This window comes from Streptopelia decaocto (genome assembly GCF_964273445.1).
Source record: "Streptopelia decaocto genome assembly, chromosome: 3".
In the NCBI taxonomy this organism is placed as follows: domain Eukaryota; kingdom Metazoa; phylum Chordata; class Aves; order Columbiformes; family Columbidae; genus Streptopelia; species Streptopelia decaocto.
This window is the reverse complement of record NC_138656.1, coordinates 25,407,638-25,434,455: the sequence shown is the minus strand read 5'-3', so window position 1 is coordinate 25,434,455 and position 26,818 is coordinate 25,407,638. Positions and strand designations below refer to the sequence as shown.

Sequence of the window (26,818 nt, the reverse complement as noted above, 5' to 3'; positions counted from 1 at the left end):
AGTGTTTATTGACCTTTCCAAAGTGTTAGATTTAATTAGACTTTCATTACTACAACTGTATATAAATTAGTCAAGTCAGCTCTTTTCTGTGTTTTCACTGATGAGGTTCTCAGCTTCTTTAGCCTTGACTGGTTCTTCAATTTAAAGGACATGTTCGTGCTACAGTCTGCAGTGTGTTGTGGAAATACCTCAGCTGACTCAGATACTGGAATCAGTTTAATTGCAGTGGCCTGGAGATGAGCAGAGGGCTTACCTCACTTCTTGGCAGGCTAATCTGCAGTTTGACTATGCTCGTTTAAAGCCAACTTGCCCATTACCCAGGAGGAAGAAATCTTTTACAATGAAGATGGTAAAACACTGGCCTGGGTTGCCCAGAGAGGTGGTGGATGCGACACCCCTGGAAACATTCAAGGCTGGGCTGGACGGGGCTCTGAGCAACCTGATCTAGTTGAAGATGTCCCTGCTCATTGCAGGAGGTTGGACTAGGTGAGCTTTGAGGGTCCCTTCCAACCCAAACTATTCTATGGTTCTATGATTCGATGATCTCTGCATTAGGCTACAGCTGTAGTGCAGATGCGCACCTCAGAGGTTTTGTGGTGCTTGAGCCTTTGCTCATGTGTTTGTTCAGTAAGCCCACTGAGGGAGCATCTTGCACCACAGGAAATATGACTGGGGTCTTCACTGTATACTTTTCTGCTTTCTTCTGTGCTTTCAGTGTCAAAACAAAAGTGGCTGTAGCCAAGCCCAGGAGGGTGTCTGGTTTTCTCCATCTATATTGTTAGAGTAGTGCAGCTATGGAAACATGGCTACAACACTGAGGAAATCTTTGTTTATCCAGTTTCAGTCTCATGGTGGACATGTATCTTTCCCTACAAAGGGGAGTATGGAGTGGGAATCATCAGAAAAAAAATACCTGATGTCACACCAAATACAGGTATTCAAACCTTCAGTTGCATCGACATGCTTATTATGAACACTTACCAATCAAATTGCTTATGGTGCCTTTTCAGGATATTTGCTCCCTTAGTAACACTGGCCAAAGTTGTAAAAATACGTTTCCATGTTTAAAAATACTGGCTATAGCCCACGCACTTAAATACATACAAATTAGTATTTCCACAACGGTTTATTTAATTTTAGTCATGCAAACATATAGTGTACTAAGGGCTACCAAATTTTCTAAAGCACTAAAAATAAAAAGTTTCTGTTAAATTATATCTATTATCAACACAGAACCACAGTACTTTGACAGACATTTTCTTGTTACTGAAAATCTTTATGTGTGGATGTTGGAGAGGGAGCATATATGTATATAAAAGTACTCATTAATGTACATTGCTCAGAATGGTGATCATATAATCAGCCCAGTCGGAAAAGGCCCTCACGATCATCAAGTCCAACCATAACCTAAGTTTAGCACAATGTAGAAGTCCATTTGACATCTCTTTCCCCAGAAGACCATACTCTGAGAACTACTGGGGTGTAAGTTCAAAAATCCCCAGAAATTTCTCACAAATCAACCCTATGAATGTGTACATACAGTGTAGATCCCTGTGAGCCGTACAGCCTCCCTCAATGCTCCTAACACACCCTGAGACACTCATTTAGATTTTCCTACCTTCTTTCTTGGAGGCTTGTATTAGTGAATTAAATCTGCTGGTATTTGGAATATCATTTTTTCGCACAAGACATTAGGAAAAAGTTCTTTAAGAGGGCATTGTATGTCTGGAAGAGGTTACCCAGAGAGGTGCTGAAATCTGCTTCCCTGAAACTTTTCAAGACTTGACTAGACAAAGCCGTGGCTCTGCTAAAATACTGCCTTCCTTTCCACTGGTGTTTTCTGTTTTCCTATGCAAAATACTTTGCTTTTTCCTCAATGTTTATATACTTGACCAATGCAGTAATTTAGTCTAATCTTCATTACTCAGACTATAGAAGTTCACCAGGAAATCTGTCTCGTAGTTGACTGACGGTGTACACTGTAAAGAAACAATTCAGTCTTGCTTTAAGGATTTCAGGTGGTAGTGCATGCCCCAGTAATGTGGAGAGTTGACCCAACAGATAACTATCCTTAGAGCTGCTAATTTGCGTTTTGTTACCTGAATTTTTCAGCTTTCAACTTTTGTGAATTTGTTTCTCCAATATCTGATATAATCTTCCTCTGCAATGTTTACAAAGAGAATTAAGACATTGTTTAATGCGTATAATTCCATTCCTTTCTTATTATAACAATCTTAATTTTTTTTACCAGATGATTTTAAGTTTGGTACAGGATTCAGGGCTCTGTTATGATCTGTATTGATGCAGGCCTGCAGAAAAATAACTAAGAGACATTGCTTCTGTCTACCACTCTGGTACAAAGTAATAGGGCAGAATTCTTGAAAAAAACCATACATATGTACATACATGTATCTTAAACAGCTGTGCCCTCAGCAGGGTCTTCAGGGTACATTCTTCAGAAAAAATCATCAGTTTAGTTCATTTTGTTCTACTCAGATTGAGCAAGATTAAATTGTACTCCTTATCTATTGGCATTCCCTTTTAGACCAAAAACTCTTCATAGCAGGGAGTATGACTCTTGTTTACTTAGGAAATCACTTGCTGTCCTTCCGGGTCTTACAAGATAGACACTAAGTGTAGATTGCAGAGGAAAATCCTCAGAATTATTTAGAAAACCATTATTGATTATTATAGATTAGTAAAATTATGCAATAAAAGTGACAGTAGAGAAAACATTTCAGAATGATAAATGGATTTTTTCATTCCCTGTTTGCTCAACCAATTCAGAGGGGGGATCTTTTTTGTGGCATTTCTTAATCTGCCTGAACCAAAATGTATGTAAACATAATTTCCTGATGCGATTTGAGTGATATTGCCAAGTATTACTGTTGTGAGGTCTATCATGGCCACATCTGAAAACTGGTCAGCTGCACAGTAGATTCACCCCTAGATTTCTAAAGCTAGCCTTAGGTTTGTTGAGTGTACCTCATACATTTGTTCACCTAAGCTAAAGTGCAGGTCAAAACCAAGGCTACAATAAACCTTTTAAGATCCCATGAGCTACAACAAGCACTTAGACTGACAGGAATCAGCTGTGCCATGAGAAATACTGTGGTGCTGAGGGGGTAAGGACAAATCCACACATGGATGTGATACTTTAGTGGGAATAACACATAAGTTTTCAGAAGATCCCAGCGTTGTGTTGCTGTACCATGATGAAATAATGAAAGCTTGATGTAATGCTTCTGATTAGCTTTTTCACTGGTTAAGTGTGCTGTCATTTGATACTCTGATGGAGAGATTTTTGGAGGGGAAGGGTTGAGCCCTGTAAAACCTCAAAGCACTTTCTTTCCATTGTGGGTAGCTCAGTTAAGCTCTTATTAAACTCAGCTTTTTCTAATTTTGTAATTCACCTCCAGACATTTGCTTTTGCTCCAAAAACAATATTAGCTGTAGATGTTTGTCTGTGTTTGTGGTGTGGGCTGTTTCATTGCTTTTTGTTGTCTGGATTACCCTTTTCTACAGTCAGGTATCAATTAAATATTTGGTCTTTCTTTGGCTATAAAATAGGTTGCTAGTCATCAGACTGACAGTTTTGAATTCAGGTTTTAACTGAGGTTTACTAGTGAAAAATATGTATATACGTTTAGATACACGGAAAGTAATGTGTTCCTGTTATAACTTTTGTTTACATAGAATGATCCATAAGCTGTAAAAGGTTTCTGGCATTGAAAACAAACTTAGTTGAAGTGAATTCCCTTCAGTATCCACCAGAATGTGCTTCACTTTTCCTGGAAAAAGCCCTTTTCAAGTTAGCTGCTCAAAATGTAGCAAGTGGTGAACTGCAGATAGCAAACTGGGCACTTGAGTTCATGCTTCTTACAGCAGTGTTCTGGAAAGTGTTTGTGCTTAGGCTTTTAATAAACTCCCTCTAGAGATCAATTACCATGATTTGTCTAGTTACCATGGATAAGAGGTTTTGGGGGGTTGTTGTTGAAATGCTGTGTTAAACTGTACAAGGATGCTTTTACTCAGGCAGAATGAAAAGAGAACGGGAAACAGAACGTAGCATCTCTAAGGAAAAATAATAATTGAAATAGTCTTAGTAAAAGGACTGAGCAACATTATCAGGTCTTGTAAGACAGTTTTGTCTGTGTGGTTTAGGCTTGTTCACAGGTAGCCCAGAATGTAGGTCAGCAGGAGGAGACTTGTAGGAAGGAGGATAAGCACCAATAAGTTAATACTCTTGACAAAGTTTTCTCACTATAAGGTTTCAGTATAATCAAAACCAGGTTAGCATTTGAGGAAAAGCTCCATGAAATGGAGTAATGGAATTAGCTTTTATGTTTTTCCAGGAACCTAAACCACATTTCCTGTCACAACTGTATATTATTAATACAAGGCATCTGCTAAACTGGAGCTCCACTAAAATGTGCACAAATATCGCGTCTGGTTGAAATAATTTATTTTTTGACATTTGCGGTGAAAAACTAAAGCAAGATGCTGCCTCAGCCCATCATAAAAAAAGAGAGTATGATTTGGAATACAGCAAGTTTTCAGCATGGTCTCGCAGATAGATAATATAGTTCTGTTAATGTAGCAGCCAGGACTGTTACTGCCTGCATTTTTATGTCTTGCTTCCCTTTCATTTTGTATTCTGTGGTTGCAGCAATTAGTTTCCAGTCACAGAGGGAAATGAGCAGCTATCTTGAAACTCACTTTCCCAGCCCCCTGTCCTTTAGAACTGGGAGTAGAAAGTTGTTTGTTTTCTGATTTTGGGGGAGGAGGGGGGTGGAGGATGTGAGACAAAAGTCATCTTTTCTTACATCGTAACCAGCCTCTGCAAGCTTAAAGCAAAGGGCCCAAAGTCTGGTAATGAAGTAATTTCCCAGGAGACTAATGCCCTACCCAGACATTTTTCCACATTAATACCCGCTCTGAAAAAAACATAAAAATAAAAAAATCTCTTACCGCATTTTGTTATAGATTACTTCAACATACACCAAGGATGACAGAGGCTTGTTTGGGAGCCAGACAAGCCTGGAAGTCTGGCACTGAGTCCTGGGCTGTGAACCAGGACAACGAGACTCAGAAATTCCTGTGCAGCTTCCCCAGCCCTTTCCCAAAGGCCTGCATGGAAGGGCTCTGGATAGTGTCACAGGTCTTCTGTGTGCTGCATATGTCACGTTAGCCTCATCAGGGTGATAAACAGTGGGAGAGGCTATCTGAAATCCCACCTGAATACACTAGATGGTTTACCAGAGGCCCCCGAGACCAGCATAAACTTTGCACAAATGTAGCTGTAAGCTGAGATAACATGAGAGCCCTGGCGTGGAGATCGGATCCCTTGCAGAGCCGATCAGCTGGTTTTCCAGCCCTCAACAACTGTTTTTTTGCTGACACGAACCATCAATTGGTGATGCTTGAGCACCTTAGCCCTGGGCTTCACTCTGTCCCTTCTCCTGAACAGTTCCTCCTGTTCCCACAGACCATGCCCTGAAAAAATCCCTCAGCACTTTCAAGGATTTGCTCTTAATGAAATACAAAACCATACTGAAATGAGCAATATGAGGAGTCCCTCTTCTGCTTCCATCATTAGTCTTTTTTCATCCTTGATCCGATGTGATCCCTTGGCAGTGTTATGTCTAATTTAGGGATTCTGAGATTAAGAGACAAACCTGTTAGTTAGTTCATGTCTGTAGTGCTGTGCAGGTTTATACCGGCTGAGTATCTGAATTTGTGTGCTAAATACCCTTTTGCAGATCATTCAGGTGACATTTCACATATGGAGGGAGTAACGTGCCTATCCAGCCATACAGCTGGTTTGAGCTCTGTGTATTTTGGCTGTGAAATAACAATGATATCCAGAACCCAATAGCTAAGGAGGATTTTTATAACCTAGTTTTCAGAAGCAGATCTGGGGATCTGAAAACCAAGCTGGGTGTTTTAAGGTTCACACATCTACCAGGACAAAGATTTTGCAATTAGAATTAAATAATAATTTCATTGGTTGGTGAACCAAAACCAAATCCTGCTCACCCAGTTCAGACTGTGAAAAGAAAAAACAGTTTGGAGTTTACTCTCCAATGGGACTAATTATTCTCTATATTTCACCCATCACATTATAATCCTCCTCAGAGAAAAGAAATAAATGTTCTCATTGAATTCTGAAACAGGCATTTTTTTCTGACAAGTTGCTCTTCCTTTGAAGAGGCTAATATCCGATGATGGAAATCATAAAGAATAAATAAAAAAGCTTTGTAAAGAATGATTTACTTAAAATTACACCGTCAAAGAGCTTTTCATAATAATTAAAAAAAAAAAATCACAATGTTTGTGATGAAAACACTATTGAAACTGCAATCTGCTTACTCACCTGGTGGTATTTTCATGTTCTTACTTAACGAACACACTCTGCGTTTTGTTATTGTAAAGCTGCCTGGGAGAGCTGAGCTGGTAGCATTGACTCTTTCTTCAAAGACAGAAGTCTCAATTGAGTAAATCAGTCCTATTCAGCAAACCACTTGAGCAAGCTCTTGAGTGCCATTAATTTGAATGATTTTCTGACCTGGAGATGAAAGGGTCCCCAGTAGCTGCACAAGGCTTTGCTCTCATTTTCTGCAGTAGGATGAGGTGTTTTGGGTACAGTGTGTGTATTGGGGTGAAACTGGCTGGGAGTGCTCTCTCTCCTCAGTAGCTGTATACCCACAGTGCCCATTTGCCTGTGAGAGCAGTGTGGGTTGATATGCGAGGGAGAATGGACTGCCAGGTGAACAAGAGTTACCCCTTGTAGAGGACAGAGAGCAGTTTAACACAGTCAAAACCAAAGTGCTCTGGTACTACATCCTTTGAAAAGTAAACTCCCTTAAAAAACCAGACATGGTCAAATGAGGCTCCTGTGGACCATTACGAGCCTGGGCTTTTGAAGAGTAATTTCATCATTCCTGGAAGCCCATCATATATGTGTGCCTGATGAAACACACCTCTTGGCTGCCAGGTGAAGAAATAATTTTTCCTTAGTTAGGGAGCGTCTGTTCAAATGAAGAAAAGCAGCTCCACACTTAGCAGATCTATTTTTATATGTGAACCAGTGTAATTTGGACCTGTGTGATGTTCCTACCTGAACATGTGAAAAAAACCCTTCCCTTTCATACATAGGAAAAAGTTGTCTGAGTTGGGAAGTAATTTGTCTGAAGTAGGGAGTGATTATGTACTGCTCCAGGCCTGTTTGCCTGCTGGAGTGTTCCTGAGCAGCAGAAAGTGTCCCAGAGAAGACGATATACAGTTTCAGTGGTACTATGCATGTAGGCTGATACCACTTATGTGAGGGCAGCTCTAAGACTAAATGGTGCTTGTCCCAGTCTGATTGAAGTCCCCTAAACAACATGTCAGTGTTTTAAACGTGTTTCCATGCTCTGGTGGCTCCTGCTACCTGCTCTCCCTCAGCTGCAGGACTTCTTGAACCTGGTTCTACCCCTGGCCTCGGAGTTTGTCTCTGTGGGTACCAGATCTGGATTCACGGCCTGCTGCTGTGCCCTCTGTGAGCTGTTCTGTGTTACAGCTACTCTTATCCATCAGAACTGGAATCATTGCTTTTCCTATTGATCTACATTCTTTTTCAGGCTTAGCCTAATTTTCTAATCCAGCTACTATCTAGTGGAAGTAGGTATTAGAGACTCTGGCAGTTTAAGATCCTCTGATTCAGATACTTGAATGGCTACATGGCCAACACATGCTGTCAGCCAACTCCTAAAACAATGTTAGAAAAGAGCTGCATTACCCTGAGAAAGTGGCATTATCCTGTCCTAATTTTGAAAACTATGCTGTACCTATTCTGTGGCCTGTTAACAAAAAATACGCTGCAGCCCATACCAATGAAATATGTATCCCACAGCTAAGTCCACACAATTTTTTCTTAACACACAAGTTCAGACATGGTTTTCAAGCGTGATGAATAGAGAACAATGTCCTGTTTGTGTGGGTGTGTGCACTGTTAAGCAGGCGAGGTTTGAGTGACTACAGATTTTTGAATAGGAATCAAAAAAGGTCATTTGGAAATGGACAATGTTTGCTCCTGCACAGTTTGTGACTAAACATCTGGGATTCACAGATGACACTAGAAAAAGGTACTAGTAGTAAACAGGATTTTGCTTGTTTCTTCCACAGAAAGAGCAACACCAAGAATAAAAACTGTAACAGAGTAGAAAATGATCAAAATTTGTGCTGTGTGCACTTAAGTGTTTTTACCAATTATGTTCTTTGTTGGTTTATTCTTTTTTTCTTTCTTCCCCCCCACTCAGGGCCTCAAAAATTGACTAGTTCTAATGAAAGAGAAAAGATGCTGATGTTATACAGTAGTGGAAAACAAACCAATTTGTTGAAAATTACTGTTGAAAAGTGTTCTTCGCTAATAGGTTACATTTATTCTCTTGAAACATTGTGCAAATTTTTAAATTCTTCTGAGGCTGTGGTGAATGTTTTTCATCTTTACAATAATGTTTTGAGGAATCACAGATAGCAGGCATCTCAGAAGGGGAACATAAGTACCCTCCCGAAGCAGTTTTTACCATAATCTCATACTTCTCTACCTATTTTCTCCCCTCTTCAGAAAATACAAAAAAAAAATTACTTGCTTTCAAGCTATAATAACTTAGCAATTTCTTCATTTATGCCCTTCAAGAAGGTATATATCATACTTACAGTTGTTTCAACTGCCTCTTTTCTGTTGATTCCCCCCGTTTCAGAAAATGGACATAAATGAGAGTAGCTATTGATGTGAGGAATACTGATGCATTATTTTAACATATTTTTTCCCTGTAAACATTCATTAGTTGAAAAGGAACGCTTTTCTCAAAGCACTTCCCAGCACATTGTGTAAAACACAATTACCCAAATAGACTACTCCAAGAGCCGGCATCGCCCAGGCATTAATAACCTGGTCGCTGAAGGCTTGTTGGCTTTCATACTAGAGCCGTCCTCCCAGCTTCTCTCAGTTGGGGAAAGCAAATGTGCCTTGCAGCATGCCCTGAAGGATGATAAAGCCAGACCATTATTGGCAATAATTAGTCTTTAGAAGGGAAGCATGAAGTATTATTCTAAGGACAAGACAAAACCTGAAACTCCCAGTCCTGGCTCGGACTATGATTCTCTCCAAGGCTTTGGGTAAATCACTTGATCTCTTCACCTCTGTTTCTTTATCTCTAAAATGGTGATAATATCACTTTGTTTTGCTGAGTAATTTTACAAGATGCTGGAAAATTAATGCTTGGGAAACACTTTGGTGATAAAAAGTGCATCTAAGTGTGAGATTTAATACAAACAGCTCATAAGAATGGTGTTCCGCACTCTATTACAAAGTAATTGGGACAGATGAAATGCTGAAGTCATAATGCAGGACCTACAGCTGTATTTATAAAGCAACCCACAACAGAATTTCCTTCGAAAAATCTATAGAAAGTTGAAACCAAAAATGCTCCCCACTATTTCCTTGTGGTAAGAATATTGCAATAGAAATGGTGAAGAGAGATATTGTTCAGAGATATGTTAGACAAAATGTCCACAAAGTGTTTCAGCTGAGAACAAACTGGCAACTCAGTGGAGAGTGATCCTGGGCAGGTCAGCAGCAGTCCAGCAGCTCAAGTGTCTTCCCTTCGTGTTGTAAGCAGCCACAGATCAGGTGGCAGCAAGTCTGGAGCAGAACAAAGCAGATCACGTGAGTAGCTAAAAATGACATTAGAAGGCAGAGTTTTCTCAAAGACCACACGTTAAAATGAAAAGCAATTTTAACCATGAGTGGAATGGAAGACCTTTATTTTTTAGCCTTGTTCCCTACGTATGGGCTGCAATTCTGAATGGTGAGGCTAACTGAGCCAGGTCTTGTCTGAGCCTTCCTCTAGAAACTCCCTTCTGGAGAAAAGGCTGTGTGTGAACAGTCAGTTGAACGATGGGCTGCTTCCAAAGAAGGACGTGTTCTTCTTCTGTTCTAAAACAGAAATTGGGTAAACTGGAGCTACCTGACTGAACACCGCTGCTTAAAAACCCTTAATGACAGTGGTGCTGAAATGGTCTAGCATTTCCCTGTTTGACCCAAAATATCTTCAGGCACCTGGAGCTCTGTTTTATTTCTTGTGCAGACTCCTTGTGTCCCAGGGAGTGCTGTGAAAACTTATAGGGGGTCTCTGAGCTGGGTGACAGTCCCACTGTACTGCCCAAGGGCTACTTGGAGTACAATTGCCCCAGAAGCCAGAGCAGGTCCGCTCTCCACACCCTCAAGGCAGCCATCACCACTTTCAGTTTAAAATATAAATGGTTAGGCTTCTTTGGTACAACCAAAAGCTCAGAGAAACCTTAGGATGTGAGAGTGATAGAAATTGCATTCTCTTCAGTATCAGAATTTCCACCTGTCTCTGTAACAGAAGGGAGCTTGTGAAAAACAGTGTGGTGGGGGAAGAGAGGTCTTCACTTTTCCACAAAAAAATAATGCAGGGTATGTGGGGTAAAAGAGAAAAAGATGCAAGTGTGGTGCTATACTTAGTATCTAGAACACTCACAAGGGGAAGGATTTTTCTGTTTTTCGGTCTCCCATACCACTGTCTTTGTATTTTGCACTAAATCTCCATTGACTCAACTGTGTAAACCACTATCCAGAGACAGTGACTCTCAGTTGTCTCCTCCAGGCAGTCTAGAGGATGATCTGTCTTGGAGGGCTTGCATTGTTTGGATAGGCTGGTCTTTAGTTCATTTTCCATGTCAAGGTGCTGTTTTAAAGAGGTGAATCCTCTTCTCGTTTTCCAGTAAAAAGCTATCAACTCAGACTATATAAGGCAGGAATATTATGGCAGTTCATGGTAGATATGAGGTTTGAAACCTATTCCAAACCTACAGCAGTCAATGAAGACATTGTGTACTGAAAGCAGCACCTTGTCCTGCGGCAGCAATTTGATGTATTTGCAAATCATGTTGCAGTTATAAGCCACAGTTGGCAGTGACCCACTTTTTTATTGTACACAATATTATTCAGTTGATTTGTGCTAGTCACAGAGCAAAATTTTGGCATTTGAAATAGCTGTAAATATTTATGAGTTAAATGCAATTTTTGCTAATATTTTAGCACCATTCTATGAAGAGATTATCTGCAAAGGGTGAGATGTTGCTGGCATTTTTCACAGGCACCAAAAGAGCTTTTGAATACTTTTCCTTATTGAAAGGCATCATCTCAAGAACAACCTAAAAATGCTTCAAGTATGACAGAGCACTTCTTATCACATATATATTTATGGCCTTTTACATAAACACAGAAGCAAAATAGAAGATGTCTGCATCATGAAGTCAGGTTTTTTTATGACTTGGGAGCCCATCTTGGAGTACTACTCTCTCTTCAAGGAAAGGTGAAACAAAAAATGGAGAAAATTAGTGGACAGTCAATGCACAAAGCAAGAAGGCATCTCAGATCAAACATAAAAAAGCCTTGTTTTCTGAAATATCCTGACCAGTAATGTAAAGTCATCCGTGCATTTAGGTAGGAAACCAGCTATAAGCTTTTTATTTATCGTTCAATGTGCAGGCAGGTGCGCACTGATCTAAGTGTGCATATGTGTAAAGGGAACAGGACCCTGCAGCCATAAGGCCACAGATGCACCAAGGAACATGCATGACTGTGGCCATGGATATACTTGCATTGACTTCAGTATTCAGTGACATTTTAATATTGATATTGTGGTAGAGTTTAGGAGGAATATTGGCCATTAAGGCATCGTTGGGTAAGGCACCACACACTCATGGAACAAAAAGGCAGTCCCTGAAGAGAGGGAAGCCCGAATAATAAGGGAAGTATTCACATTGCTCATGAAACTAAGATGTAGCAAAATCCATTCACAAAAGACAACAGAATGTCTCCAGTCTACTTAGAAACATTTCTAAGCTGTGATATTTCTTCAAGAAAGTTGACATAAAAGACTGAGGTCTATATCTTTACCTGAGTCCTATGAGGGAGAAGTTTCTGAATCTTCTGGCGGTTGTGTCTGAACAGCTGGAGACTGGACAGGGCTGTGCTGGCTCCATTTGTGATGTGAACAGTCAACTCCACTGAGTCCTCTTATTTCACAGACCTTAAAAAGATAGAAGAAAAATATTCTGCCAAATAGAAATAATCAAACTAGAATGTATTCCCAGTCTTTCACAAGGATATGGCAAACAATAGGAAATAAGGGATAAATCAGTAAAATACAGGTGGTTGTGGTAGCTGAAATGATCCTTCACTGGCTGTTCATATAGCGAAGCGATGTGAAGAGATGGAGAGTTTAAAAAATTTGCTCAGTAGGCAGAGAGAGAGACCATTCTGTTTGAATATTTTTGTCAACTATCATATAGTAACCTGAGATGTATTTTTTTGCTACATTTATTCCATTCACTGAGTTGATTAAAAAGGCAATGTTTTCAGGAATATAGCTATGGATTAAGTTTAGATATGCACAGACAGAAGTAATTTCTTATGCCACTGAAAAAGATGTGTATAATGTAGTATAATAGAATGAGATTTGCATCTGATTTACAACCTCATATAACTAAATTTAAAACACCTTTTGGCTCATTTACATTTTGTCAGCTACTTGCCCTGTTGGAGGTCAGGTGGGAGTCTTGCCATCATTTGTAATAATGTAAACTACAATTGAGTAAACTGGCTGTGATCTGGCCTTTTTTTTTTCCTGAATTTCATTCGGCTATTACTTTAAAATGGTAAGAAAATTAATGCCTAAAGTAGAGACTTTTTTTTAAGAATCCCTGCTCCTGTGTTTGGACTGGACCATCTATTCTGCCCAAGGATGACCAAGATATCAAAATACTAAGGTGTTTAAATACCCCAATAGCGGATTATCACTTCCTCACTAGGAATCACAGGAGGTTTCAGTATGATGGCTAAGGTATGTAGGAGTTGACTCACCATCCCCGTAACTCCCATCATTTCACACTTACAGCTACGCAAATTCTAAGGAGTATTGTGGGAAAAAGAAAAATAACCCCTTTGTGTTTAATAGCTGACTACTTAGAAACTGAGGCTCAAGCATGATTATCTAAGACTCAGGCGGGATAAAGGTAGTTGCACCTCATCCCAGCTGTGCTAACGCTACACAAGTGGACTCTACATTCATGGTGACAGCAAGGTGGTATGACTTTGCTTACAACACTGCTTTCATTGAAGGGAAAACCGGGTAATCAGTAAAGAAGTCCATTAAAAGGCTTTTACCAGGAGCCATGGTTTTCAGGGCTTTAGTTAAGCAAAGCAGGTAGTGTGCTGACAAGGAAGTCTCTGAGATGTTCAGCATGAATCCAACTGTGAGCTGCTTAGTTGCAATACTGTATTAATTTACTGTATCTTTTACAAAAGTAATTTTATGAATCCCCAGTCAGAAGTATGATGGTAATTTTCCAGCCTCAAAGCATGAAACAAGTTCTCAAAGATGCGAAGGATTCATTAAAAAGAAGCCAGGAAAATTATTATATCTGCATGCACAGAAATACTGACATTGCAATTGCAAGGATCTCTCTATAAACAATGTCTACATAGATATGGGTAAAGGTGACGGGAAAAATAAACAAACAAAACACAAAAACCAAAACCCAACAACAAATAGTTGGCACTTCACAAGAGCCATTTTCAGGGTTGGGAGACAGAGGAGAAAGGAACCTGTAAAGATGTGGCTATCTGCAATGCTGACCAACTTAGTGTAACATTCACTTTTCATTAAGCCAAGACAAACAAGACAAAAAGGGCAAACTTGTAGGTCGTCTCCAAGAGTCCATAACTCCATGCCTGAGATCTCTGAGGGAGGGTTCACGTTAGCTTCAGTTGTGTCATGTTTAACTTGGCCATGGCAAGACTCACTTGGCTTTCTTCAGAAATACCACACCTTTTATATTTCTGACTGTTCCTATTTTAATACAGCTGTTTTGCTATGTGGAGATTTCTTGTCATACTTGTGATTTCTTCTAAATATACATGGCTCATCCTCCTGTCTGCTGCTGAACTTCTAATCTGCGGACTCTCAGCATGTGCTGATCATGTCTCATCATTCAGATATTGCAAGCAGGGGGCATTACTGTGTGATTTCCAGAAGGTGAATCAAAACAAGAGGCTTGGTTCAATGCTGTTAGATATTGACCTGTGAGGGAAAGTTCTAGGTCACTGCTTGTAATTCCCAGGGGGACTTTACATTCGGAAAAGCAGTGAGAAGCCCTACACTTTAGCCTGCCTGAGGACTTTACTGCTGGATTCATGAATGCTCATTTTGACTTCTTAACTGCATGCAAAACAAATTATAAGTTGAAAAAAGAAAAAAAAAATGGTTTCCTCAAAAACATGAGCTTTGGTTCACTTTCCCAGGTGCAAAATGCCTCAGTCACTCACTCACCTCATTGCCTGTTGCACCCCCCACCCTGCCTCACACCGTGGCCATGACGAGGCCCTAGAAATTAGGAGTTCTGTAGTGAGCACACCTCAGAAGAGCTTGCACAGAACAGCCCTTTTAAAGGGTCTCCTGATATCTCCGTCCTTGATTCTGGAATTATTTGCCTAAGTTTCTGATGATCACATCTATAGCTGATCACATAAAAAAGGGAGACTCCCACCAAATGGAATTTGAACTTTACAGTCAAAATCCAACACTTCCAACTCAGATGCTATAACAGCTTCATAAAAGATGGAAATAAAAAATGGGGACATGAACATCTGCTAGAGATGGACTCTCTTCTAGTGATGCTTGAACTGATGTACAAGAGGCTGGCACTGCACCCACCACTGGATACCAAGGCTGTGGTGGGGACTGGACGCCTTCCTGCTGGGTCCCAGTACTGAAGACAGACATGGACTTCTTTGGCAACTTGTTGCCTGTGCTCTCTGTAGCCATTCTGACGGTATCATAGAATCACAGAATGTGAGGGATTGGAAGGGATCTCAAAAGATCATCTAGTCCAAGCCCCCCACCAGAGTGGGAACAGCCAGATGAGTTTATACAGGAAGGGGTCCAGGCAGGTTTTGAATGTCTCCAGAGAAGGAGACTCCACAACCCCCCTGGGCAGCCTGTTCCAGTGTTCTGTCACCCTCACTAAGAAAAAGTTTCTTCTCATATTTAAGTGGAACCTCCTGTGGCTCTGCGCTGGACTCTCTCAAGCAGTTCCATGTCCTTCTGGAACTGAGGGGCCCAGAACTGGACACAATATTCCAGATGTGGTCTCACCACGGCAGAGTAGAGGGGAAGGAGAACCTCTCTCGACCTACTAACCACCCCCCTTCTAATACACCCCAGGATGCCATTGGCTTTCCTGGCCACAAGGGCACAGTGCTGGCTCATGGTCATCCTGCTGTCCACCAGGATCCCCAGGTCCCTTTCCCCTACACTGCTCTCTAATAGGTCATTCCCCAACTTATACCGGAACCTGGAGTTGTTCCTGCCCAGATGTAAGACTCTACACTTGCCCTTGTTATATTTAAGTGAAACCTCCTGTGCTGAGTTTGTACCCATTGCTCCGTGTCTTATCACTGGTTGTCACCGAGAAGAGCCTGGCTCCATCCTCCTGACACTCACCTTTACATATTTATAAACATTAATGAGGTCACCCCTCAGTCTCCTCCAAGCTAAAGAGACCCAGCTCCTTCAGTCTTTCATCATACGGGAGATGTTCCACTCTCTTAATCATCTTCATGGCTGCAAACCTTCAAGCAGAAGTGATGCTCTGAATTTGTCCCAGAGAAACACCTCTACCATCACAAATCATCATTCTGCCCAAGGTGGATTGTTTTGTTCGGCCTTGGATAAACCTTCCACAGGTGTACTAAGCATCACACCAATTTCTTGCCGAAGGACAGATGCCTTGAAGAGGCTGCTGAGCCTGTGTGGCTGCTGGGACACAAAGCAAGAGATGTTTAAAAAACTTTGCTTCCTTGCTGATCAAATGAGAAGTGGGGTTTTCTGCTGCCGCCTTTCTAGGGTTTTTACTCTTGGATTCCTCTGCTGCCTGTCAGTGACTACAGCAGCATCAGGACTTGCTTTTTATTCGTGGCATCTAAAATGTTGAGGACCGTCTTCAATGCGTAGGTGTTCATGCCAACGATGTTCAGCAGCTTAGCTTAGAGCTAGTTTTGCCAAGTCATTCATTGAGATTCTTGTCATGTTTTACTATACAAAATCCTTTGAATAAGGGTGGGGGGAAAAAAAAATAAATAATAGTGTCATGTAGAAGTCCAGGCAGTGAGATCTTCCAGCTGGGGCTGTTGTCAGAGTTCTTCAGCGTTCCTGCTCCATCGACTTGATGGTCACAGAGCATACATGGGCTCTTGGATGTCACCACATTACTAATGACAAAGACATCCTTTTCAGTGTAACCTGATGTAAAAGCTGTAATTTGTTACACCTCTTCCCTTTCCGAAGCTGCAGTACCGCTCCTGCAAGCACACTATTTGTGTTCTGCAGCCACCTAGAGGGCCTGCTGCCTGTGCTGACTTCACGCTCTTGACCAGAAACCACAAAACCGCAGGAAAATACAAGCTCTGCTGACCCTTAGTGGCCGTAACTCGCCTGCAGTGCTGTGGAAAAGTTTCTACAAATTCAGGACTGCTGTTCTGGTGCTGTTACACAGGTTATCGTTACATTTTTTTTAAGGGCAAAAGTTGGGGAAGCACTGTCGGCAGAAAAGAGGATCTAGGCGTCACAGAGGAGAATGTACCTGACTTTGAGATTTTTACGGTAGTTCCACAGAGCATACGCAACATCTTGCATCTAGGGGGTATATAAAAATTGGCTCTGTAAACCAAAGATGAGCCATTCCCTGGCACAGGGAGACAGAAAGTAAAACTGGAGGCAAAAAGGCAAAATTATTAGGGACCACCATGCGGCTTTGACAAAGGCAGACATGATTTTTGGAGATACCAGGAGATGCTTGTCTGGTTCAGATAGGGAAGATTTAATCCCTTGTACTGGTGAGACTTAACCTGGAGTATCAGATACAAGTTTGGCTTTTAAAGATCAGGAAACAGGGATTTAATATGCAAAGAAGGCCTTAAGGTGATCAAGAGAACTGAAAACCCATTTATTAGAGAAACTCTAAAATCCAGCAAGATGACATGCAAAAGAATATGGAACATTTCTCTCATTAAAAAAACACATCACTGATGTCAACACCAAACAGGGATAAAAGTCACATGGTGTGAGAATAGAGGAGTAAAAATTGCACAGACTTTATGGGCTGGGAAGTCAATGCATTTTTAATACTAAGAACAGTAAGGCTCATCAGCTGTGTCTGAAGTGCCAGGAGGAGGAAGCCCTTTCTAAAGCACAGGTTGATCCATGAGGTGGTTGTCAGCACCAGCACTTCCAGTCCCACATTCCTGCTTTGGTGGTGCTCTTCAGACCTGCTAACTTGTCAAGCTGTGTCATGGTGACTGCAAAAAGTGTCCCTGCCTCAGTGTACCTTGCACTGCAGGAGGGGTTGGAGGGGAAAAGTCTCTAAGAGGTTGTTACGGACATCCTTTTCATCTGAATGCAACCCTTCATTTTTACTTCAGTATTAATTTAAATCACATCTTGTGGAACAACTTGTTGAAGATGTCTGTGTTTTCACTCTTCCTTGCAGCACCTGTCTCCCAGTGCCATCCCTGTGGCTTGGTGTCATGGAGGCACCACAAAGTCAGTTTTAGGCAAACAAGTTCCAAAACAGACTTTATTCTGGCCAGAAAATTGCAGCCAATAAACAGTCTAGAAAGAGGGTTTATACAATTAGTTAGCACTCTGACAACATAAAGTACAGGTTCGGATATCAGTTGAGGAGATTATTGGGGTGCAGCAAAATAAGAATAACGAGGACCCACAGCGTGCATGCACACACAAGAAACAAACCAGACCCTCTGATTCCAGGGTACCCGCAAGAAGTAATCACTCTCTCGGGTCAGGCAAGGACTCACACTCACCTGGTTAGACAAGGACTTATTCGAGGGTATATCCAGTAAATTACCACTCACCCAAATGGGGACGTGAGGCACTCTCAGTCCCAGGAAATCTTCTTAGATGGCATCCCAGTCTAAGGGGAGAGCTCCAGTTCACAGACCTACTGCTCGGAGAAGACCACTACAAAGGGGACCTTTGGCAGGAGCCCTGTTTTATAGTCCAGTCAGATCTGGCTGTGGGCATTACAACATGGTCCAGAAGCTTCTCAGCTACTCTGGGCACCTCGTCTGCTAACAACCCCTTTAACCACTCAGGGTCCCATTAAGAGCCATTAACTGCCCCATTGAAGGCTCCAGATCTCAGGGGGGATGTGCAACTACCATACTTGTTCAAGTGCCTGTGGAGCACTGGAGCTGGTGCCGTTTTCCCATAGCACCTTTATACAAGTGATGCTCTCTTACGGTCCCTCAGCTGTGAGGGTGCCTGCATCTGCAGTCAGGTCCTGATAAATGCTATGGGGAACACAGACCAGAACAACAACTTCCTACCCAAATGGCTCGTGTGTTTGACATAAGCCAACTGCCGGGTTCTCAGCAGACCTAAGCAATCCTGCATGGCACATTTCATTCTCACAGGCAACAGCGTTTCTTATTTAGTGAGGAGAGACTGAGAGAGCTGCGTCTGTTCAGCCTGGAGAAGAGAAGGCTGAGAGGGGATCTCATCAACATTTATAAATATCTCCAGGGTGGGTACCATTCAATATATTCATCAACAACTTGGATGACGGAATAGAGTGCACTGTCAGCAAGTTTGCTGATGACACCAAGCTGGGAGGAGTGGCTGACATGCCAGAAGGCTGTGCTGCCATCCAGAGACATGGACAGGCTGGAGAGTTGGGCAGGGAAACATTTAATGAAATATAACAGGGCCAAGTGTAGAGTCTTGCATCTGGGTAGGAACAACTCCAGGTTCCAGTATAAGTTGGGGAATGACCTGCTAGAGAGCAGTGTAGGGGAAAGGGACCTGGGGGTCCTGGTGGACAGCAGGGTGACCATGAGCCAGCACTGTGCCCTTGTGGCCAGGAAGGCCAATGGCATCCTGGGGTGTATTAGAAGGGGGGTAGTTAGTGTAACAAGCAGTTCCGAGAAATGTTTGTTCATTAAAGCTCCTGGAGATGTTTGTTTGAGGTTTTTGTATGCTTACTTGCTTTGTCCTGCTTGATGTATTTACCTGACAAGGAGATGTTTGTTTGTATGTTTACTTGCTTTGTCCTGCTTGATGTAATTACCTAACCAGGAGATGTTTGTTTGAGTTCTGAGAAGTCTTTGTATGCTTGCTTGCTTTGTTCTGCTCAATGTATTTACCTAATAAGTAACCAAAGTAATGCGACCGAAACTGGCTACACAGCAGTCAACCTCACATGACTGAAAAGGCACACCGTGAGCTGGAAAGTTACACCGGAAGCTATGGACCAGAGATGGACTATAAGAACCCAGAAAACTGAATTAGTGGTGCGCGTGCCGTGAGAGAGACTGAGGTCTCTAGGCTGCACCCAGCGCTGTCTTTGCTTATTGCCGGATTCTAAATAAATTCTTGTTATTTACAAGATCGAGTCAAAATTTATTACAATTAGTAGGTCGAGAGAGGTTCTCCTGCCCCTCTACTCTGCCCTAGTGAGACCACACCTGGAATATTGTGTCCAGTTCTGGGCCCCTCAGTTCCAGAAGGACAGGGAACTGCTGGAGAGAGTCCAGTGCAGGGCAACAAAGATGATTAAGGGAGTGGAGCATCTCCCTTATGAGGAGAGACTGAGGGAGCTGGGGCTCTTTAGCCTGGAGGAGGCTGAAGGGTAACCTCATTAACGTTTATAAATATGTAAAGGTGAGTATCACAAGGATGGAGCCAGGCTCTTCTCAGTGACAACCAATGATAGGACAAGGGGCAATGGGTATAAACTGGAACACAGGAGGTTCCACTTAAATTTGAGAAGAAACTTCTTCACAGTGAGGGTGACAGAGCACTGGAGCAGGCTGCCCAGGGGTGTTGTGGAGTCTCCTTCTCTGGAGACATTCAAAACCCACCAGGATGCATTCCTGTGTGATCTGCCCTGGGTCAACCTGCTTTAGCAGGTGGGTTGGACTACATGATCTCCAGAGGTCACTTCCAACCCCAACCATTCTGTGATTCTGTGAAACGAGTTCTGCCGCAGCCGGCGGGGAGGCGGGAGCGGTCCCTGTCTAATTCGCATCTCCATGCAAAGCCGCTGCTACCGGCGCAGCGCGCCAGGTTCGCTCCCCCGCGGCGGGGAGCGCTGCAGCGCCGCCCAGCGGCCCGGAGAGGGCGCGCAGGGGCGTGGAGCTCTGCCCCGCCCCGCCCACCGCGGGGGTGGCCGCAGCGCGTTAGGGGGCGGGCGGAGCCGCGCGTGGTGTGGAGCCGTGTGCCGCCGGGCTCCGCCTGCCCGCCGTGGGGCTGGAGTCTCAGCGCGGCGCGCCTGGGGACGTGGTTGCTGCTCCTCCCGCTCCCGGTGGCGAAGCCCTCCTCAGGTAAGAGCGGCGCGCGGTCCGCTCTCCTTCCTCTCTCTACTCCCGCGTCGGCGAGAGCAGCCCGGATCCGGCCCCTAGGGCTCCGCCGGACCTGGGCCGTGCCAAGCCTTCAGCACTGGGCCCTCCGCAGCCGTCGCAGCTGGGCAGGGCTCGTCTCCCGTCCCCTGCCGGCGGAGCCCGGGCCCCTCTGTGCCCCGAGCCCGCCCCGCCGCAGGGCAGCAGCAGCGCGGTCGGTGGCCGCCGCTCGGCCCGCCGGGGTCCCGCCGCCAGGGACCGGCGAGGGGTGGCTGCTGTGTCCGGTGCGTCTTGTCCCGCTGCCCGTCTGTCTTCCGCGGGGAAACCTCTCCCGTTCTCTTTCCGTGCAGGGAGGCGGCCGGCGGGGTTAGTGGGGGAGCAGCTCCCGGGCCGATGCTGCTGCCGCGCTGGGAGATGCGTCTCTACGGGCTCCTCGCCGTGGGCTCTCACCTCTACGGTTTCTACGAAGCGCACCAGGTGTCTCAAAGTAAGTTTGCAGCGGAGATGTGCTCCCTTCTGCAGCGCATCCTGCCCGTGGCTGGTGAGGCAGCTCAGCTTGAGTTGTCCTCTCTGGGTTGGTTTCTGCTTTGTTCCTTTGCAAGGAGCACCTGTGTTCTTCCTGGCTGTGAACTAGTCCTGTGTGAGGAAGAGGTGGTCATGTACTAGCTGGGATGAGAGCTTTGTCCCAAGGCTTTTCTGCCTCAGGTGCTGGGAAGGCCCTTGGCAGTGGTGTCCTGGCACTTGGTTATTGGGGAACTTGTGAGGGAGACCTTTGAAGCTCAGCTACTCAGGTGGGGGAAGTTTAGTGAAGTTGTGTCTGAATCTTTTTTGAGTGCTCACACCTGCAGCTCCTTGGAGGTGGGTGGTTCTGAAACAGCTGTGCCTCCTGATGGTACTTGGTGGGGATTGAACCTGGAGAGGCTTCAGGGCAGGTGGGTGCTTCCCTGCCTGCAGCTCTGGGTTGTCTGTGCAGCTTTGAGGTTGGTTTGTTTCCAAACACACACCTGTGTTTTGTGTAGCCTCTTGTTATCTGCTGTGGTGGGTTGGTTTTGGTTCAGTGTGGCTGCATAGTGCAGAGGAGGGGCGAGGTTTTGAACAACTTAAAGACAATTTGTAAATGGAAAAAAAGTTGTGTTCTGGCACACTAATATTTTAAGGGAAATAAAGGGAGTATTATCTAATAAAAGTAAAGCTAGTTAGAGAGCCTTAGGGAAATGTGTATTTTATCTTGTTGGGTTTAATTACTAAGGTGTTCTACAGTAGTGACCCTAGCTGGCTTTATTAAAGGAACAACAGAAGTGCCAGAAAGGCACTTGCAGGGCAGTGAGGAAAGTGCTGTGTAAATGGGTACAAGGCTGTGCACCTGTGTGTACAGTGTGTCTTCTGTAGAGTTGGTAAAAATCTGCATGGGTAGGGGCTCTGGAGGTGGCTTCTCTGAGCAGCTTTGCCCTACTCTGGCTGTACTGGTCACTGTCAGGTCTGTGTGTCCTTTCTGTTCCAGTGAGAGAAACCAGACAGCCCTGAAAATGGGGAAATAGGAATTAGTGCAGCTCCTGTGTGGTAAAAGGTTGGTCCCTGTCTGCTACTGCTCCTCTTGCAAGGGGCAATCAAAGCATAAGTTCTGGGTGGGTCAGTGGCTTTGCCTTTGCTGCGAGGCAGAGCTGTGACCTGGTCAGGTAGGTTGCCTGGGGAGCAGTGACATGGTGTCGTGCCCTTTCCTGGCTCCAAGTGTCCCCATTGGCAGAGGCAACACAGGAATGGTGTCGTTCTTGAGCAGCAGAAGCCACATCTCTGGCTGCTGTGTCCTTAGCAAAGGTTTGCTTTCTCTGCAGAGTATGAAGCTGTGTTGGACAGAAGGTTTGGGCTGGAACCAGGGACTCTCTTTCGAGGCCTCAAAAAGGTAGGATTAGTGATTAATACTAGCATCATTTATTTTGTGTCTCTATCCCCTTTGATCTCCTGAGCTTCTGGTCTAGCTTCACAGTTTTGTAGTAACTTTGCAGATTCGGATACTCATGGTTAAGTTTGGTCTGTTTCTAATGAGGAAGAGGGACTTCCCAGGTGTGCCTAGATCTGAGAATTATAACCAAAGTTTTGTTTCTCCTATTGATGCCCAGCCTAAGTGTATCTCCTTTGTTACATCAATTAATAACCTTCTGTTTTTCTGTTTGGCCTTAAAAGCTATGATCGCCCTTGATGTTTCCTGCAGCCCTTTTTTCGTGTCACTGGCTGGTTGGATCATACTTAACATCAGTGAACGTGTTTTCTTCTTTGTTAGCTTGTAGTCCAGAATAGAGGATAACAGATTTTAGGGGCATAAGGGCTTAAATAAACATGATTGGTCTTAAAAAAAAAAAATAATAAAAAAAAAAATCTAAGAAAACTATGGCCCCTCTGCCTCAAACCAAAAAATGACCGAACACCTCCCACCTTGCTTGCGTTTGACCTCACATCCTTTTGAAGACATGCAGCTAATATTGAGAATGATCTACACAAGACCAGGAATGCATGTCTGTGGAAGTATTTTGGTGTTGAGGCCCACCGTCACTGATGGTAAGGGACCCTTGACATGTGTTTTTGAGGAAGTCATAAAGCAGTTGTAGACATGAACTTTTAGTGGGGCTCTGTGTGAAACAAGGGGCTACCAGCTGATCCCTCTTACCTCACTTAGGTAAAAACCTACCTAGGCTTTGTTGAAATAAGGAATGAAGCTTCTCTTCCAGCAAGGTGTCTTTTCACCCAAGAATTCCTTAGGAGAGGTGAGGGGCGTGTGCATGGAAAGCTGTGCTGTGCTTCTCTGTTGCCTGTCTTAAAAGGTTGATGGAAAGTGGAAAAAAAAAATCTTGGTTAAACTTTGTCTGAGTTAAATAGAATCTAAAACTCTGTGAGCGTTTGTTTTCTTTTTCTGTCTGAAGTGAAAAAATACAATCTAAAGTTAAAAGGATCAGGGCAAGCAGAGGTGTGAATTTGCTGGGTTTGAAGAGATGGTCAGGAACAGTAGTAGCAGCTTAATTTGTTGTTTCCTAAGAAGCTTCTCAACAGTGAATAAAAGCAAGGATGTGTTGGACTGAGGAGCCCTGAGAAGTGGGACTCTTGTTCCTGGTTGCATCTCTGTGTAGTCACTAGCCTGTTTCCCATGTCCTGGTGCAGAGGGATGTGTGGTTGCCTCGCTACCCGCTTTATGGTTAGAAAACTCCCATGGCATTTGTGGGGAAAGGCAGTGATTGCTGCTTGGTCAGGTTCAGTGCTAGCATGGGGCCTAGGAGTCGTGATGCCATCTAAAACTCTTTTTCTGAATTTCACACCACTGCAAGTCAAAAAGGAGCTGTCAGAGCTCACCTCTGTAAGTGATGAGACTGTATTGCTGAAGCCAGATTTTTCCCCACAGGCTGATTTCTGTGGTGTTGGGTAAGAGACCTAGTGTGTTATGGAGACATTTCCTTATCTTGTAAGGATGTGCTTTTGTGACCATTTCCCTTGATGCTCCAGGATCCCATTGACTTTGAGTGGAGCTACTGGATTGAATGGGGAAAGGAACGTATACTGTGGCTTCTGGCTGGTCACCTGCTGGTATCACAAGTGTCCAGGCTCTTGGTAGAGAAGGTATGTATGGATTTTCTTCACAGCAGGGAGTCTATGGGTTTTCAGCTTACTCTGGGCATGGGGAACTCAGCACTGAAGCTACTGAGTATGGGAAACTGTTCTGGGGGGTGAATTGTGTGAGTGGGTGTGTAATGATGCACAGGTGAGAGCAAAGACATAAGTTGCCTTAGGTCTGTCTTTGGACACTTCAGCCTCAAACCCTTGAAAGCGTGTGCTTTGTTGTGCCATTAACCAGTGTCCTGTACACAAAAGGCAGGTATGGTTATTCCTTTCCAGTACTGTAAAGTGACGACTGCTTGGGTTTTGGCATGACTGCATGATTGTGGGAAACAGCTAGCATGTTTTGTCACATCTGCTAGTTTGGGGAAGGAAAGGAGAAAGTTACGTTCTCTGCCAGATCAAGGAGGCTGTGAGTTTCACACACGCTGCTATAGAAACCCCTTCCGTTCTATCTTTATGGATACAGTTGGGTTTCCCTGTATGTTTTCATATGTGTTCTTAATCTTTTTAACTACATTTGTTTCTACTATAGACCCTGTGTACCGTAGCACAGATATGCAGTGGTTTTCTTCTCTAGAAATAATAATCTAAAAATTGTTCATTTTTCTTTTTCTCACAGTATAAACCATGGTGCTTGATGGTTTATGGAATGGCTGCCTGCTGGTTGTTACTGGGAATCAAGGGCTTTGCTGTAATTTTGTTACATGCAGCGATTTCATTTGCTGTGGCTCAGTTTCGGCTGTCACTCCTGACGTGGTTATCCTCCCTTATCCTGCTGTCCACATTACGCATACCAGCTGTGGAAGAAGCCAAGGTAATGTGGGAAGGACTAATTAAGCATCAGATGAATTATGGTGCTGTTTGTCTGTTATAGCACCTATCTTGATGACAGAGTGCTATCCCTTCAGTTGATGTAAGCAGAGGATGGCTCAAAACCTTAAGCAGTAGAGCTGCAGTGACTTGTGCTAGAGCTCCTACAGTTAGCAAAGTTGTATTTCTCAGCTGATGCATTGAGACCAAAGTATGTACCTTAATGTGTAAGAGGTGTGACACACCAGGTGTGACAATACTTGTGTTCTAGTAAACATATTTTTTGTTATTTGGAGCTAGAATTGTACCAACTTAAGGTGCTGTTCTTTGGATTTGTATCCAGGAGTTGTTTAATTGAGCCTGATTGTATTTTATTGGTGACTGCAGGCTTCTGTGTGGAAAGGGAGACTCTAGCACTTGATATGTACAAGACAAGTTGCTTGCTCACAATGGGTTGATGCAAGTTCTGTTTTGCTCTTTCTCTAATGGCTTTTGCTGGGCAGTACAGACTTGGGAGAAACTCCTGTGCAGTTTTAAGAAATGTCCTTGTTGTATTTACTCAGACTAAGGGGAAAAACTGGGCATATGTTTTAAGGCTTGTTGTTCTGATCACAGGGGAAGTGCAGAGGGGAGATGAGTGGGTAGGGTCTCTTTGTGTGGTGTAGACAGCTTTGTGTCTTGCTGAGAGGAGGAAAAGGCCCACTGCAATACAAATGCAAAAAGAAAAAAAAGGCAAACTGTGCTGACATTTCCAAGGTTTTTTTGATGATGTATGTGTGTGTTGTTGGAAACAGGTGTGACAGAGTGTCAAAAACTTGATAAAGGCTCAGTAATATCTTGCCAGTCTCGGGCTTTCTTATTTCTTTCAGATCTGAACTGCAGCCTTGGCTTCAGCCCGAGCAATCCCTTGGCTGTCAGTAGGATTGCCAGCTGGTTTGGATATTGTATTACTGGACCAAACCTGAGGGAGATAATGGCATTCCTGTAAGAAAAGCTCTTCTGCTGTCACAGTTTTTCACAACTTAATATGTTTCTGAAATCAAACTATTGTCTCTTTATGCTGGCTACAGTACCTCTGGAGACCCTTTCTTCATCAACAGCCAGTGCTTGTTGTGTATGCATTAAATAGTGCTGTTCACTTTAGATGCTTGTTCCAGCTGCTGTTTGCTTTAGTTTCTTCCTGCTACCAGTGATCCTGGAAATTAGGATCTGGGTGGACATTGCTGTCCTGCTGCATAGAAAACACAGCTTTGCACTGTTGTATTCTGGCTTTTTGTCTTGCAGAGAAGGTGGTATGACACTGAAAATGAGTATTATCTGCTGCTCTTCACACTGTCTGTCCGTGGTCTCTTCTGCACTAGCTTCAGCCTGGAGTACTGCTGGCATGGACCTGCCCAGAAGTCATCCCACTCATTCCTGTGGATGCTGGCATATGTGTTTTATTATCCCACATTCCACAATGGACCTCTTATGAATTTTGATGAATTCAGTAAGCAGGTAATGGTGGTTTTAAGATCACACAGTTATACATTTTCAGTGCATCTGTACCTCAGGTGAATTGGGTGAAGATCTCCTTTCAGCTGCTGAATCTAGACACAGACCCTGTATTTTGGGAACAGATAAAGCATAATAGGTTGATTTCTGCCTCCTTCCTGCCCCCGATCTTGAGAGATTTTTTTTTTTTTTAATATCAATCATGAGAAAATGTTAGGTAGACAATTTCATCTAGTTTTCCTTGAGATGCTCTTTTAACCTTGTGTTTTTGTAATGTAGTTTACAAGTAAGCCTGAGTTTTTATTTTTTTCTGCTTACTTACTTGACAAAAACTGATACAGATGAGACTTTGAAACAGATGGTGTTCCTAACGTTGGTCTGTATCTATCATCCTTTTCTCTGTAAGCATTGAAGTAT

General features: G+C 43.4%; 1 protein-coding gene across 1 annotated transcript in view; it reads left to right on the top strand.

The window, feature by feature from the left end:
* The first annotated feature begins 20,375 nt into the window (after positions 1-20,375).
* Positions 20,376-26,818, top strand: part of HHAT (hedgehog acyltransferase) — a 153,123-nt gene continuing 146,680 nt past the window's right edge. Inside the window, exons 1-6 of the mRNA XM_082048471.1 lie at positions 20,376-20,479; positions 20,845-20,981; positions 22,327-22,394; positions 23,984-24,097; positions 24,717-24,911; positions 26,192-26,404. Of these exons, the coding sequence (XP_081904597.1) occupies positions 20,888-20,981; positions 22,327-22,394; positions 23,984-24,097; positions 24,717-24,911; positions 26,192-26,404 (684 nt within the window). The 5' untranslated portion in view covers positions 20,376-20,479; positions 20,845-20,887. The remainder of the gene's footprint in view (positions 20,480-20,844; positions 20,982-22,326; positions 22,395-23,983; positions 24,098-24,716; positions 24,912-26,191; positions 26,405-26,818) is intronic.